Here is a 14,254-nt window from a genome sequence, read left to right on the forward strand (position 1 = left end):
AATTTAGGCTCCCTCAAACTGCTCGTCGAGTAGTGATGTGGATGGGCGTACAGTCATGTACAGAGTTTGCAGAAACACAGGAAATGAAGCATAGTTCACACTCCTTGCTAACAGGCTTGTTGCGGAACATTGCCACAACTAGTCTTCTCCCATTCTGCTCGCATAGCCCTCCCCGTTCCAATTTTGGCGATGCCAGCTTCTATGCCAGAGCAGTGCCTCTCCTGTTTGCCCTCAGCAACGCACCTGTGGCGAGAGCACAAGCAGCAGCACTTTATTTTGGAAAAGACTTGCATGTACACAGCGGGTGACGCTGAAAGCCCTGCGGCAGTGGAGGAAAGCAGAGCAGTTCATGAATCCCCAGAGGAGCTGGCGCCGCCACGACTAGGTGCAGCAGGGCCGCCGCTGCCGCGTTTGGAGGCATTGGCGTCGTCTCCCTTGCCGCATTCCGGCTCATCACCTTTCTTCTCTTCTCCTTTCGTGCCGGCCCCATCGGTTTCCCCGGTCCCAACTTGGTCCTCCAGCTTCTCGTCGCCCTCCCCTCTCCCGGTGGGTGGCTCATGGTCTCCCGGGTTATTCTCGTGTTCGAGCAAAATTTCCTCCGGGTCCGGGGCACGTGGCAGAAATTCCTCATCTGGATACATCCTGCGGAAGACCTCTCGTGCCTGCGATCAGCGGCCAGCATTAACACTAGCATTTCGCGTTTTAGCAGCACTGAATGGCCCCACTCAATAGAAAGGTGTAGTTAGTGGTACCTTGAACGCATAGCCTGTAGCTAATGCAGGGAAATGGCAAGCTGGGCCAAAATAGCGATGTTCTGATGGGCATCGAAAGATTCCTGCGTATCTAGACTCGCTTTAATTAAGGACAATCATGATTTCTCAGTTGAAGATCCTGAATTAATGCAAGCTAATTGCTTTTGATGAGCATAAGCGATTCCAACAAAGCTAGCACTACATCTGCCGAGCAAGTTAATATTTTCAAAAACTTTTATGCTGCAGTGTTAGGACTCCATCAGAGCAGCGTGTACAAGTCGAGCATTCTAGCATCTTTTACAAAAGCAAGAATCGGGCCAAAAGCCTAAATCAAATGTTCTCGAGGCAAAAGGACCTAACGTACTCTGCAACTACGAAAGCTTTGAAATGACAGATGCAAAGAGAGGGGGGTAGGCAAGGGCTGCGTAAGAAAGGCCTGACACTCGAAGGATTGCCGAGTGAGAGTGGTTCTACCCACCTCGTTCACGGGGTGCTCGTAGTCCAGGTAAGGGCCCGGTGATGACACAAGTATCAGACCAGAAGGACAGTTTTCATTCAGAGAAGCCCGAGTGGTGTCTTCAGCATTGAAGTACACAATGTACAATGCCTTTGGCTTGGTTTCTTCACCACCTGCAAGAAAATAAGTACCCCCACAACCAGTGCACATAGCATTAGCCACACTGCCAGGGGGAAACATCTCTGCCGCTCGATCCCTGTCCAACCGATTCTTTACGGAACAGTCCATTCTGGATACAGTGCTGCGGTTTGAAATGGACAGCTTCCAAGGTGATGACCCAAGAGCACAGTTGAAACCGTCTCGCAACATAGGAGGGTACTCATGCGCTCCGAATGAACCACTACCCACAGTTCCACCCCGTACCTGCGTTTGGTGGCGATGTGTCGAACAGCATCTTCACAGCCTGCTCCAAATCTTGCTCGGCAGTTTCATGAACACTGGTGCACGTCAAGTGAACGACAACTGCAAGGAAGATGGGAAAACGACCTCTTCAAGAAAGCTTTCAGGTCCCCAGAAGTGTTTCTTTTTAAAGGTACCGTCATAGTCGTGCAAGTTTAAAATAGCTACCTAAAGTTTGAACAAAGACTGCCCCCATCAAAATTACTGGCCCCCTTCAAGTTTGAGTTTGTGAGATTGCACTGTACCACTTCCAGAGTTTAAAAGCTTTTTATCTGAAAGCAGACTACAGCTAATAACAAATGCCACGAAAGGCTGCCAGCTACTAGGACATTTTACAGGGGCCATGAAGATTGCTTCGCTGGAATAACACTGACACCACTTCACTCAAAGAAGCTATATAATTAGAAAAAAAGCGAATGACCATGCGACCTCCTAGCTTTTCCGCACTACAACCTAAGGCGTATCATTGGAAGCTGCACGATTGGCTGAGTCTGGCAAAAGCAAGCAGGCGGTGTTTACAAGCAGAATGAGCTATTTGCGCTTTAATTTAATGCATAATCTTTTTATAGCAGTAAGAATTGTAGGGTAAACAATTAAAGTTGCGAACGAACCAGCTAGTGCAGCACTTTGCCGGCTGACACTGCCCAACACGGCCGTGGGATGTGCTAGGCTTGTGTGACCCAACACTGGCCAACCGGCATGAGTGGCACAAGTTTGTTGAGTCGTAGCTTATGTTTTAGGAAACGATTACTATCAACCGTAATAGAAATATGGCAGGCATAGAAGTGCGGTAAGAAGCAAAGTGCTAACACTGGGACTTCAGCAGTACTGAAGCGCTATCTATGAAAGTGGGAGACAAACAAGTAGCAGCCCTGGTTAGGATAGCATCTTTAGTTTTAAGGCCTAGCGCTGGATACATCATTTCCAACGTTACGAAACGTGATTTAGCAGAATTGAAATTTTGGCTTAAAATTTTTTATTTCGCAGTGGATAAAGCACCATTGCTGCTGGACAAGCGCTGAGGGCACTATAAAACACCAACTCTTTCAAATACTATAACAAATTTGTACTTTGTCTTCATGGCCTCTTTAACAACTGCCACACAGTATGATGATAAAGTAAAAAAAAACTGTCGTGAACAGTGAGAGGCCCCGGTTGTGAGAGATAGAGAAGAAGCGGCACGCACACAGGCCAGGCGGGCAGACCATCATGCCGGGCCCCTGCTCTTGAACCAGCACAGAGCACGGCAGCTGTTCCCCAGCAGGGATTCTGAGCAGGGTGATCTGTTGGGATAGCAGTGACAATTAGCAGATGGCGGCCACTGCAGTGTTCTACAAATGCTGTAGCACGAAGCACATTGCTCTGCCTGGCGGCTGCAAGAAAGGCCATCAAGGCACTGGTTATATGAAATGCGTTTGACTTGCAATAATTTAGGGTGCTGCAAATTTACAGCATTCCATTCTGCACCTCGTCGCCTTTTCTGGAACCGGGAAAAAGGTGTAAATGCGACTAAGATGAGGCCACGAGTCGAGAATACCTGCTCTTTCTCTGCCGGGTGCATTGACCTGTCAGAGATGACGATGGCCCTAGAGACCCTGTACCAAAAGCAAACAAAAATGGTTTTTACCATCCTAAACAGACAACCAAAACTTGTTTCTTTTTCGTGCCTCGAGCAAAAAATGTTACCTCCTCATGTCACCGGGCAGGCAGACTGCAGGTGGGGCGTAGTTGGCTCCCATTACAACCCACCTGCACAATGTGGGAGGGGAAAAAGAGAGAGGCATTTGGCCATGTACTGAGGAAGTCGCTCCGTAAAGTGCATCACTATATTGGAGGAATCAAAAATGTACAGGGTGCTACAATGTTATCACTTACACTTCAGAATGTCTTCTTTTTTTTTTTTCCCCCTGCCAACTGATTGTTTGCTCACTCTCAAAGTTTTCACAAAAATGGTCTATGTGGTCTATTTGGACAAACCCTCAGGATCAGCAACACCCCTTAACTCGGTATTTTGCTCTCAAATACAAAACAGCTTTTTCCAAGGGTGCAGCTAGTCCTTGGGGATATTATTCTAATTCGATTGTGGAATAACAATTAAGGTAACTGTGGGACATGCAATTGCAGTTCTGCTATGGCAGGCAAAAAAACAGGGTCCTCAAACCTGCAATTGAAGCGCCTGCCATTGGACACAATTCCGATGCAAGCGCCCTGTTCATTGCGCAGGATGGCACTGGGTCCCCTCTGCAGGTGGTAGATGCCTCCGTACACAGCACACAGCCTGCAGCAGCACATGGCCAACTCGCTCAGCCATCACACTCTGGCAATGATCAAAGTGTACACCAAGCACTTTTGTGGAGAGCTAACAAAGCCGAGTGACAACAGACGCCTTGCCAGCACTGCTCTGTCACTGGTAGCAGACACTGAAGCACGTGTCCTGTTTATTTTAATTCCCACCATGGCCTGTCACACTTTGGCTGATGCTCCAGTTATATCGCATTAGTTTCAATGGCTAAAATTTCAAACCCAGTGCGTGCTTCTTAACCTTAAATACTAAGTGAACTTGCCAGGAAGAACAACTGGCTTTATTTAAATGAGCAATTTCAGACTGCAATGATGAATTTGTTTATTTGTGCATTTTGTGTGTCTTTTTAAAAATTACTGTGTCTGTCTCCCTTTTTTGTTCCAAATCTTTGAGGGGGGACACTGGTCTTGAGGACCGATAATTTGCCAAAACATCAATTTTCTGTATTAATTTTATTTGCAGTCAACAGGTCCCAAAGAATGTACATTCAAAATATCATAGCTGTATCATAAGTATTCACAAAGCTGTCGCCCTTTGAAGTCGCCTAAATGACCATTTTTGCCTGTTTAGAAACTTCGTGCCCTGTTTTCTCAGAACCAATTTTTTTCCCACATGGTCAGCTGTCAGGTACAATATCTTGGAATGTACTGGTTCGATTTACATCATTTTTGCTGAATTCGAAAGCTTATGAACTGAACAGTGCAATAAAACCACAAAAGTACAGAATTTTGTTTTGCTGGCACAAGATTTTATGCAGTTAGTTTAACAAAAACATTGTAAATTGATGACCTGGAATTTACCAATTTTACAGCGTTTGCAGAAACCATGCTAAAATTACTGCAGTAGTATAGTTGCACTCCCTGTCCCTTCTAGAGCACAAAGGGATAAAAGCTATTTGAGTATTTCATAGGTACATAATGAAAAAATTGCCCGAAACAGAGTGACATAACATGTTGCACAACTCTAAACTTACACCCCATAGACGAAAACTGACTGCATATTTGAGCTCAGGATGTTCAGATACACACAATGTGTAAATCTCAAGCACATAGGTTAAAAAATAACAAAAATGTCCTCAAGACCAGTGTCCCCCTTTAAAGGGACACTGAAGTGATTTGTAAACAATGCGGGATTACGAGCGCAAATTGTAGTCCGGAGTCCCTAGGCCCTGTTTCGACCACTCTGAGCGCGTTTACGCGAATTTATTTAGTAGAAAAATCAATTCGAAAATGCTGTCCTCCTCTCTGCACTCTCGCCCATTTTCTTTGGCGTTTTCGTGTGACGTCAGCAGGAGAGGAGCTGGCAATTGGCTGCGCTACTGCACAGCTCGCCGACCTTCCGCGACCGAGTCAGTCGGCCCAACGTTTAGTCCGCCGGCCGCCGACGGGTCATGGCAATTCGCTCGATCAGTTGAAACTAAGCCACAACACGTTTGTGAATGGAAGAATGAGCCTTTCTGTACTTTGTTAGCTTGTACTCTGTATCTAGCTCCAAGTCAAGGTCGCTTCACACAAGCGCTGCACAAGCGCACATGCGACGCTTCGCTGACTGGTACAAATATAAGGCCTCTTGAAGGGGTAGAAGAGTCAGCGAAGTCAATATAGGCACTAAGGAAATAAAATCAACTGATATTTTTACCGTACAGCGTACTTTTTTGCGCTGGGCAAACAAGCACAGCGGTCAGCAGCACGACTACGCATCTGCGAACGCTTTTCCGTCTAAGAAGTGCAATTGCTAGACGTGAGCTATTGTGGAAACCGGGGGACGCTTACTGCGCGAGCGCAATACAACAAATAGTCACCTAAGCTGCTTGAAATACTAAAACTAAATAGAAGTGTAAACTGGTTGTACATTATATACCTTATATTTCCATAGTCCGCAGCGCTCTTGCCCGTGGCCGTGTGGTCTGGAGCGCTAGGTATATCATTGCAAGTGTTTTGCCCGTCATAAGTTCGAATCCCCGCGGGTACAAGCTTTTTTTTTTTTTTTATAATAAGGTAACTTTTTCGTTTTTCGCCGATGTTTTCTATACTGAGTTCACCTTTTTTTGGGCCTGCTCCACGAACTAGTCCGCAGAACTCGCGCAGCCTGGCACTGGCGCGCTAGCGAGTTCTCGTTGGCGCGCTGTTGCCATAAGCACCGACTGCTTGCGGGCAGTGGGCACAGGCCAGAATCAACAGACCCTTGGCCTGGTGCGAACACGCTTTTTATGATACATGCATGAGTGAGGCAAGCTCCAAATATGGGGGAAAAGCGCATGCATTTGTGTGTCTGCGGGGACGCGGAGGGCGTTCATGCACTGCGTAGGCCTCGGCTAGTGAATGCTACGATTCCAAGCCGTCCTGGGAGGCTTATCTTATGCATTTTACAGCCGACAACATGGCAGAAGCGCGGTACTACGATTACTGGGATATCGAGAATGCCCATCCAACGACACCATCGGATGTCAAACATGTTGTTTTACAGAACCGAAACCGAAACTTGTTTGATTGCTAACCTTGGGCATCGTCCAATCACGGTGCCCCCTCCTCCCAACGTCACAGCCTTAGTTGGTGCGGCCGCCGCAAACCGCGCATGGTAGTTTTTCTTCTTTCGCGCTTTGTAAAATAATTACCGATTTGTCAACCGGATAAACGATTAAAAGTGTGCTAATTTGAGCCAGTCTACGCAGTGCAAGCAAAAACGGGAGCTTGACAAATTCACTTCAGTGTCCCCCCTTAAGTGAAACGCCAGGCACACATACACGCACAATCGTGCACCAATATGGCGGCACAACTGGCCAGTGGTGTGAAAGAAAACAAGTCATCAACTGCCCCCAACAGAGTCGCTTCTCTGCGGCAGTGGGCTCACCTGCAGAAGCACTGGGGCAGCTCCCCGCTCCCGTACAGGGACGCCAGGAAGGGGCTGTTGCCGTACCTTCCCAGTGATTCCAGAAACTTCTGAACAGACTTCAACGCCTGCCAAAAAGTGCGAAAGAAAAAGCCTTGCTAACATCACTCAGAGGAGCGAGGCTCATTCATGACTGCTTGAAGATCCAAGTTTAACAAGGGTGCGTACACTGTATCCAGCAAGGTACTATTACATTTTCAGGGGCTGGTTCCGTCCACAGCCCTGACTGTTACTCAGCGGACTTCACCCTGCCATCTCCGTTCTTGCACTCTGCGCTCTCTGCATGAGCGCACAGCCATTCACACAGCTTTCCACCCCAGCAGGTTCGCAGATGTGTGCAGTGCTAGACGCACAGGTTTCAGTAGCACTCGCAGCCCTGCCACTGCGGCAGTCGAGGGAGGTGCAAGGCAACGGGCGGCCACCCACCTGCAGTGTAGGCATCTCGCCATCCACCATGGCTATGGCGTGCAGCACGTAGTGCTCAACATTGGTGCTCAGCTGCCTGGACTGGAGGAACTCCAAGAAGGGCCTGCCTTCGAACCCTGTCACGGGGCCAGGAGAAAAGAAGGGAGGATTCAGCTCGAACGGTGCAGCCAGTCAACTGGGTGGACGGCTACAACGGGGGCCTTTGAGGGCCTGCATGCCTTTCCTTGGAGTGTGTCTACTTTTCAAATATGTTTACTGCGAGACACCATGGCATGACACCCCAACTGAGAGTGAAAATGAAGACCAGAACATCTCAACACTGTGCAGACAAGAAGTTCTCAGCATGGATGTGCTGGAAACACTCCATGAACTGGAAGAAGTGACTGTGCATGCAGAGGAAAAGGGAAGGCGGTGCGTGACTGTGCCACCCTCTGTCAGCGCTCGTGTATGCCAAGACAAGCGTGTCGTCTCCCACTGACCCCTGTACTCTTCCGGGTGCTGCTCGAACTCCTTGCAGAAGGTGAGGAACTTCATGAGCATCCTCTTCTCCAGCACCGTGACGTTCTTCGAGCTGAAGACGTCCGAGCGAGAACACGGCACGGGGACCAGGGCCCCGTTGTGCCAGGTCAGGATGCGCGTCAGGGCCTTGAACTCAGCGTAGCGGGCAATGTTGGACGAGATCAGAAGCTCCACCAGCGGACCACGGCTGAACAGCAGCTGCACAGAACGGGCACGCGCGCTTCAAACTGGGGCTTGGCCTGCCACAGTATATCACGCTTCGCACGACAGCTACATTGAGAGCGGGCATTTTTCCATGTACGCGAGCAGTGCTGTTTTCCACCTCCATCAGAAAAACAGTTGCCACGGCCTGGAATCACAACCCACGACCTCGTGCTCGACAGCGCACACCTTAGCCACTCCACCGTCGCAGTGCGTTAATCATTGACACCATTCACTTGAACTTATGCATGAGGAGATATGAATGATGCCAAAGCTAATTACCCAGGCATCTTAACCATACCTCCTACATGCAGCTAAACAATGGCATAAGCAGGTTGCACTTACAGGCCAAGGAAACATCACGTTTAAATTTTTGAAAGCAAAAGCATTGAATGGCTCTTGAGGTGCAAAAACTTGGCATCAGAAGCCGTGAAATGGTTCCTAACCCACGTGTCTGGAAAATGTTTCATGGTATCATAGCATGCGCTTAAACTCTGCAGTAGTGAAAAGCCAATATACTGCAGTGCTTTTTCTGTGTCATCCTGTTTATCGTGCCGTAATTTTTAGAACAAGTATGCACCAAGTTTCCTAACAATGTCTTTTACGAGAGCACAAAAATTTAGCCTAACGAGCGAACAGCCAGGCAGCGAAATTAACCATCGTTGTCAACTTGTCTATCACATGGTGGCAAGAGCAAGTAGCAGTGCAACACGTAGGAAACAGACCAAAGCTTATTTGAAGGCCATGAGGCAGATCGCACAGCAAAGTGTCTTAAGGGGCAAGGTTACAAAGCCCTTTGACAACGCGAGGCAGAAGCCAAGTGTCCGAAGTGAATGCTTTTGCATTTACAACTCGTAGAAAAGTGCTGAGTTGTCCCCAGAGCGTTTTTTCCTGGCATGCATTATACGTGCAAAAAGGAAACATCCTTAAGAATAGAGAATAAGAAAAATCAGTCAGCTCACCTTGGGAGCAAGGTCCAGGTTGAACTTGCGAGACAGGTTCACCAGCTTCTCCAAGGACCACTCTTCTTGGGCTTGTTCCCTTTGCTTTGCGGTGCCCGGCACAGCGGTAGTTCCACTGGCCCCAGCAGACTCCTCATTCAGACTGTCCGACATGCCATCTTCGAGGTGCTGCGTGGTGCTCCCAAAGGTGGCATCCACCGAGCCGCCCGAGCTCTGACTGCCCACCGTGTGGTACGCAGCACTAGCATCCTCACTGGCCACGGCCGCAGGAACAGGCCCGTCGTCAGGCAGGCTCGGAGCACCCACAACCCCGCTGGAATGCTCGGTGCTTTCGGCCGAGAACGGGCACGGGCAGCTGGCAACCAGTTCATCGGCGGCGCTCTCGGAGGAGCCCGAACCAACAGGCCCGTCGGCTGCACCAGAGTTTTCGGCAAGCGCGGCTGGGGACTGCCGAAAGGCTGGTCCGGGGCTTGGTGGCGGGCAGGCAGGAAGGGTCTCGGGCCTGCAGAACACAATTTGTTACACACACTGTCAAGGCCCACGGCACGAAACAGGAAGAAGTGGTAACATGGAAGACAATACGAAACTTTATATGATAGCAACAGAATTCAGATGCGCATATTGCATGAGCATGCTAAAACAACTAGGGTTACAAACGATCATTTCGAAGAAGGTGGTATCGGTAATGGCTGCAATGATGCTGGGGACGCAGCTTCATTGGTCCACTGTTTTGAGAATAAACGACTCATTGTACAGGTCAGTACGAGAAGATCGCAGGCAGTCTTGGCACCTATGGTCAATTTGGGATGAGATATAGTGAGGAGGGCCAAGCACGGACTGGCATCACTGTGCTCACAAAGCTTGTCCCACGGTGCACGACGGGATGGGTGACTGTCTGACACAATCTCGCCTCATGCACTGTGAAACTAAAATCAGTCTTGACTGCAAGCATATTTTTCTGAAATCACACCCCCCTCCATTCCTCCGTGCACACTATTAAAACTGCCCCATGGGCTTCGCACTCTGCAGTTTCGAGGTGACACATGGCACCACCTCGCAGTGGCGGCGGCGACATTATCTCCCTGATGGAAATAAAAATGTGCAGCAATTTCCAATATGACCTCATTGTGAAGGCTTCAAAATTCAGCCAAAAAGAAGCAAGCAACCTTTTTTTTTTTTTTGTAGAATAACTCCCATAATACCCATAAATGTGTGTTCATCAAAACCTACCAGAATATAGCTGAAAATGTTTCTGTACCATCAATTCGCTAATAAAAACCAACAACAGTACACGAACCAGCTGCTTGCAATACCACTGTGCACAAAGCACATACCACCCCGAAAAGAGATAAAAAGCACAGAACTATGGGTGCGTTTGTGTAGCACTCCACTTGGCGTACGACCACTGCAAAAAATTCAGTATATTCAACAAAACAACTGAACCAGTGTTTATATTTGTAGTTTCCCAAATAGTCTTTCGGTACCGGGATATATACATCCGAATATACATCCCACGCACGTACATGCTTCCATTAATTGTACGCAGTCATGCCGGCAAAAAATATAAAGAAGTAACAAGTAAACGTGCCTTCTCTCTCTCAGACACACATTATCGCTTCCAAGAGGCAATGTGCGCAAACACGCACACTCCTCTCTTTTTCTTGTAAGTGGGTTCTCGGGTTTTTGTCTTCCATTTTTATTGTTTGGGCGACGCTGCTGGAGTTTAGTTAAAGCGGTTGCGCAATGACAGCATGCTCACACAGCGCGGAAACAGTTCCCACACTTGTATGTAACTGGCTTTTTGCCTGATGGATCGGTTTCACGCTGCTGATGCAAAAATGTTTCAATTTATTGAAGTACCGTTTCGCTGTTTCTACCACATTACCACAGAATAGCGGCCATTCCTTCTTTCTCGTGCTGATATTCATACTGCACCGAATGCAATGCTATGGAACATTGTCTGCTCGCGTAACAGAAACATTATCTCTTCGTTGTCCGCTTCTATGTGGACACAATACCACCGCACGAGGCCCATTGGGCTGTCCTCATAGGTTGCCAGTGAGCACTTGAGAGCCCTATGCCATACAGACATTTCAGAGATAAATTGCCATACCCACTCGAGTCAACCCCACAGGAGCCACACTGCCAAAAGACGTCCTAGAAGTACTTTGCAGGATCAAAACTGCACACGAACTTACACATTTATAATCTCTTTTGCATTGGAGACTGAAGACTTGTTCTGCGCAGTGACCATGATGCTTTCACCATGCTCCAACGGAATCTCTGCCAGTGGCTCAGATGGATGAGGAGGGTTCTGCAATAACACAAAATGTTGTTACTGGCACGCTCAAACAGCTGCATTTTCTGGTCAACTGGTTCCGACCAGCACGTGCCTTCAGGAAAGGTGGCTCTTTTGTATGCATAGCACAAATGATCGACGCTACACACAAAACTCTAAAGATCACATTACTGGTGTACCTGCGCAAACAGCCATTCTCGCAGGCTGGTGAAGTTGTAGCTAGCCCAAAGACTGCCGTAGTGGGCTTCCCTGAAATGCAAGCATGGTGAATATTGAGAACAAGCAGTGCAAATTCTAAAACCTAGTAGTGCGCCACAGGATCTGACGCAGATATAGGTAAGAAAGACGTGTGCGTACTTGTCCAAGTGCAAAACTCTATGCCCGATTCTTGAGACTGCTGCGGCCACAATCGATTCCGGCATGCCTGCAAGCAAATATAAACAGGTGAAAAAAAAAAACGGCGCCCGAACCACGCTAAAAAGAGGGGTTTTTTTTTTTCTTCTTTTTTTCCGGTTCACGGTTTCGCTTTGCGATGTGCGACAAATGAAAGTGAAGCGTCACGAGAAGCACGCTTTCCTAGTCACACTGTCTGTGTTATGACCACTACTACATCGTACAGGGCCTGGTTCTTCAGTAAGCTTACTCTAAGCAAGTCATGGTCAGAGCAAACCGGACGAACTGACAGTTCCATGTCTTCTTTAAAGCAAAAGAACGGGCGTACCTGTTCCAATGACAATTACATCGTGATCGGTGGGCAGGTCGTCCATTTCTGTCTATAAATGTGACCTCAAGTATTTCAACTATTACATAAGCACTACGAATAGTTTTGTAACACACGTACGCAACACAAACACTATTCTACAACAGAACAACAGAGCACCGAAGCCACCGAAGCTACCATCGCGCCAACGACTGTACCCACTGTCCCTGACTCCCTATCCGTACTCCTCGCGCGAATAATTTTTAAGAGGACAGACAACCAATTTTTGTGGAGTGCATGTCGTCTAGCTCATATGAAAGCCACCGTTTTATATAATGGGGCAACCGCAGGTAATTTCTGAATAAACAGGCGAAAATAATTTTAATTGTGCACTAATTTTTTATGATGATGATGTTGATGATCAAAGGCCTCCTCTTTGAATTGGGGTGACGGCATGCGCCATCTAGCCCTCGTACCCACCGTAACCACGCGGGAGGCGTGTTTCCAAACGCTTCGCTGCACAGAGCACGCACGTGGCATGTGTGATGTCACTGCGCGCGCTACTCTTTTAAGCTCCTGCCATAACGAATCCGCCGTTCTGGCTCTGTAGCCTTGACGTAGAGCACTGAGTGTTGGTGCCATGGAGGAAAGGTTGGTGCTGACGGCTTGGGTTCGAGCCCCGGCAGGTCTAACTCGTGGGTTGTTTTTTTTTAATTGCGTATATTTTTCTAAGTTTAATTTTTTTCAACCTCCAATCTACGCTTCGTTTTTGTTAATAATGATGATTTGGTATGTTTTAGGTCGCTTTAGGCTTGGGTGCAGCCAATAACCACGTTGAATTGCCGTTTTTCATCGCGAGAACAGACATGTCACGTGGGTGCTCTGTGCAGCGAAGCGTTTGGAAACGCACCCGGGAGCGGTTTTTCGCACTTGATCTCACCCCCACTGCTCTCTGCGCATGCGCCGCGTTGCTATGGCAATGGAGGCGCGTCGCCTGCGTACCTGCGTCGTCTGCTTCCTCTCCGCCGCGGCTGCGCTCCGTGGCGCCGAAGTCAAACCGGAGTGCGCGGCACGCCGCTCGTCGATGCGCGCCGTCGGCAACGAGAAGCGTGTAGCCGCGTATGCGATCACGATGGAAACAAAAGCAAAACAAAGAAAGAAAAGAAGAAGATTCGAACGCGGAGATCGAGGCATTGGGCGCATTTTTCTCTGCCTATAGCAATGAACAGCTGATCTCACGATCTCAGTGCTTTCGTCAACTGCAATAGAGAATGCTTCAAACTCGTGGCATCGGTTGATTAATCCTTTTTCAATGTCTCCACTGATCTCGTTAATTATCTGGGCGACTGTGTTTGGAGAGAGGCTTATTTTCTCGAATGTCTTTTTCATGCTGGGACAGGTAGCATCAGCGACTCCGAGCAGGCACTGCTTAAGTTCACGAACAGACCTTCAGTGAAGGGCTTGGATGATTTGGCGATAAGCTCAGAAATGACGAAGCTTGCCCTTACCGTTTCGTCGCTTGCTTTGGCAGCCTTTTTGAACAGGTTTTGCTGCTTTCCCAACGCCGCCTTCAGTTGAGTCACGGTGTGCTCGCGAACGTTGCCAGTAAGAGCACCATACTTCTCGTGATGGCAAGACATGAAGTGGCGTCGAACATTGTACTCCTTCGGCACAGCCACAGTCTGGTGGCAGACTAAGCACAACACCTTGTCTCTTGATTCCGTGAACAAATAAGAAAGTTCCCATCGCTCCTGAAAGCACCTCATCTCGTCTTCCACATTGCGTTTTGCAGCCTGCTTGGACAACGACATTGTGGCTCGCTAGACTTCCACAGCAGAAAGCTTCGCTGTTTGCAGACCGTCCAAAAAAAAGTCAAAAAGACACCTGTCACATTTACGGAGGCGACAGGCACGTAGGAGCACAATTATATAGTGCGCTCTATCATGATTGACCAGTGGCGGTCCCAAGGGGGGGGGGGGGGGGCGAAGGGGGCGATCGCCCCCCCCCTCCCCCAAAGAGGTCCCTCTTGTGCGAGGTCGCAAACGTGTTGCGACCGTCAGAAATACGGGCTCGAGCCAGCCGTTGTACCGCCTAGAGGGGGCCAAAAACCACTGTGCCACTGAGGAATTTGTGCACGAAAGCGGGTTACTTCGCATAGGCTCCGGAACGATCGCCGGGTGGCGCTGCACTCTCCCCGGAGGGGGAGTACGCCGGGCCGGTGGCCTATTCGGCACGTGCTTTTTTCGCTGCGCGCGGGCTGCATTTCTCGCGCTAGGAAGAGGGCTGGG

At 48.7% G+C, this 14,254-nt stretch overlaps 1 protein-coding gene across 1 annotated transcript; it reads right to left on the reverse strand.

Moving 5' to 3' along the window:
* Nucleotides 1-248: 248 nt before the first annotated feature.
* Rep (Rab escort protein) lies at nt 249-12,217 on the reverse strand. The gene is made up of 15 exons (XM_077702143.1): nt 11,988-12,217; nt 11,624-11,690; nt 11,446-11,515; nt 11,166-11,281; nt 8,968-9,469; nt 7,765-8,002; nt 7,286-7,401; nt 6,821-6,927; nt 3,830-3,946; nt 3,355-3,417; nt 3,206-3,263; nt 2,855-2,951; nt 1,633-1,731; nt 1,231-1,382; nt 249-662 (listed from the first exon to the last, which is right to left on the reverse strand). The coding sequence occupies exons 1-15, from the start codon at nt 12,031-12,033 to the stop codon at nt 348-350; spliced, it is 2,163 nt and encodes a 720-aa protein (XP_077558269.1). The 5' UTR covers nt 12,034-12,217; the 3' UTR covers nt 249-347.
* Nucleotides 12,218-14,254: the final 2,037 nt, after the last annotated feature.

This window comes from Haemaphysalis longicornis, unplaced genomic scaffold, assembly GCF_048455015.1.
Source record: "Haemaphysalis longicornis isolate Haplotype H1 unplaced genomic scaffold, Haemaphysalis longicornis Haplotype H1 scaffold_3, whole genome shotgun sequence".
NCBI classification, from domain to species: domain Eukaryota; kingdom Metazoa; phylum Arthropoda; class Arachnida; order Ixodida; family Ixodidae; genus Haemaphysalis; species Haemaphysalis longicornis.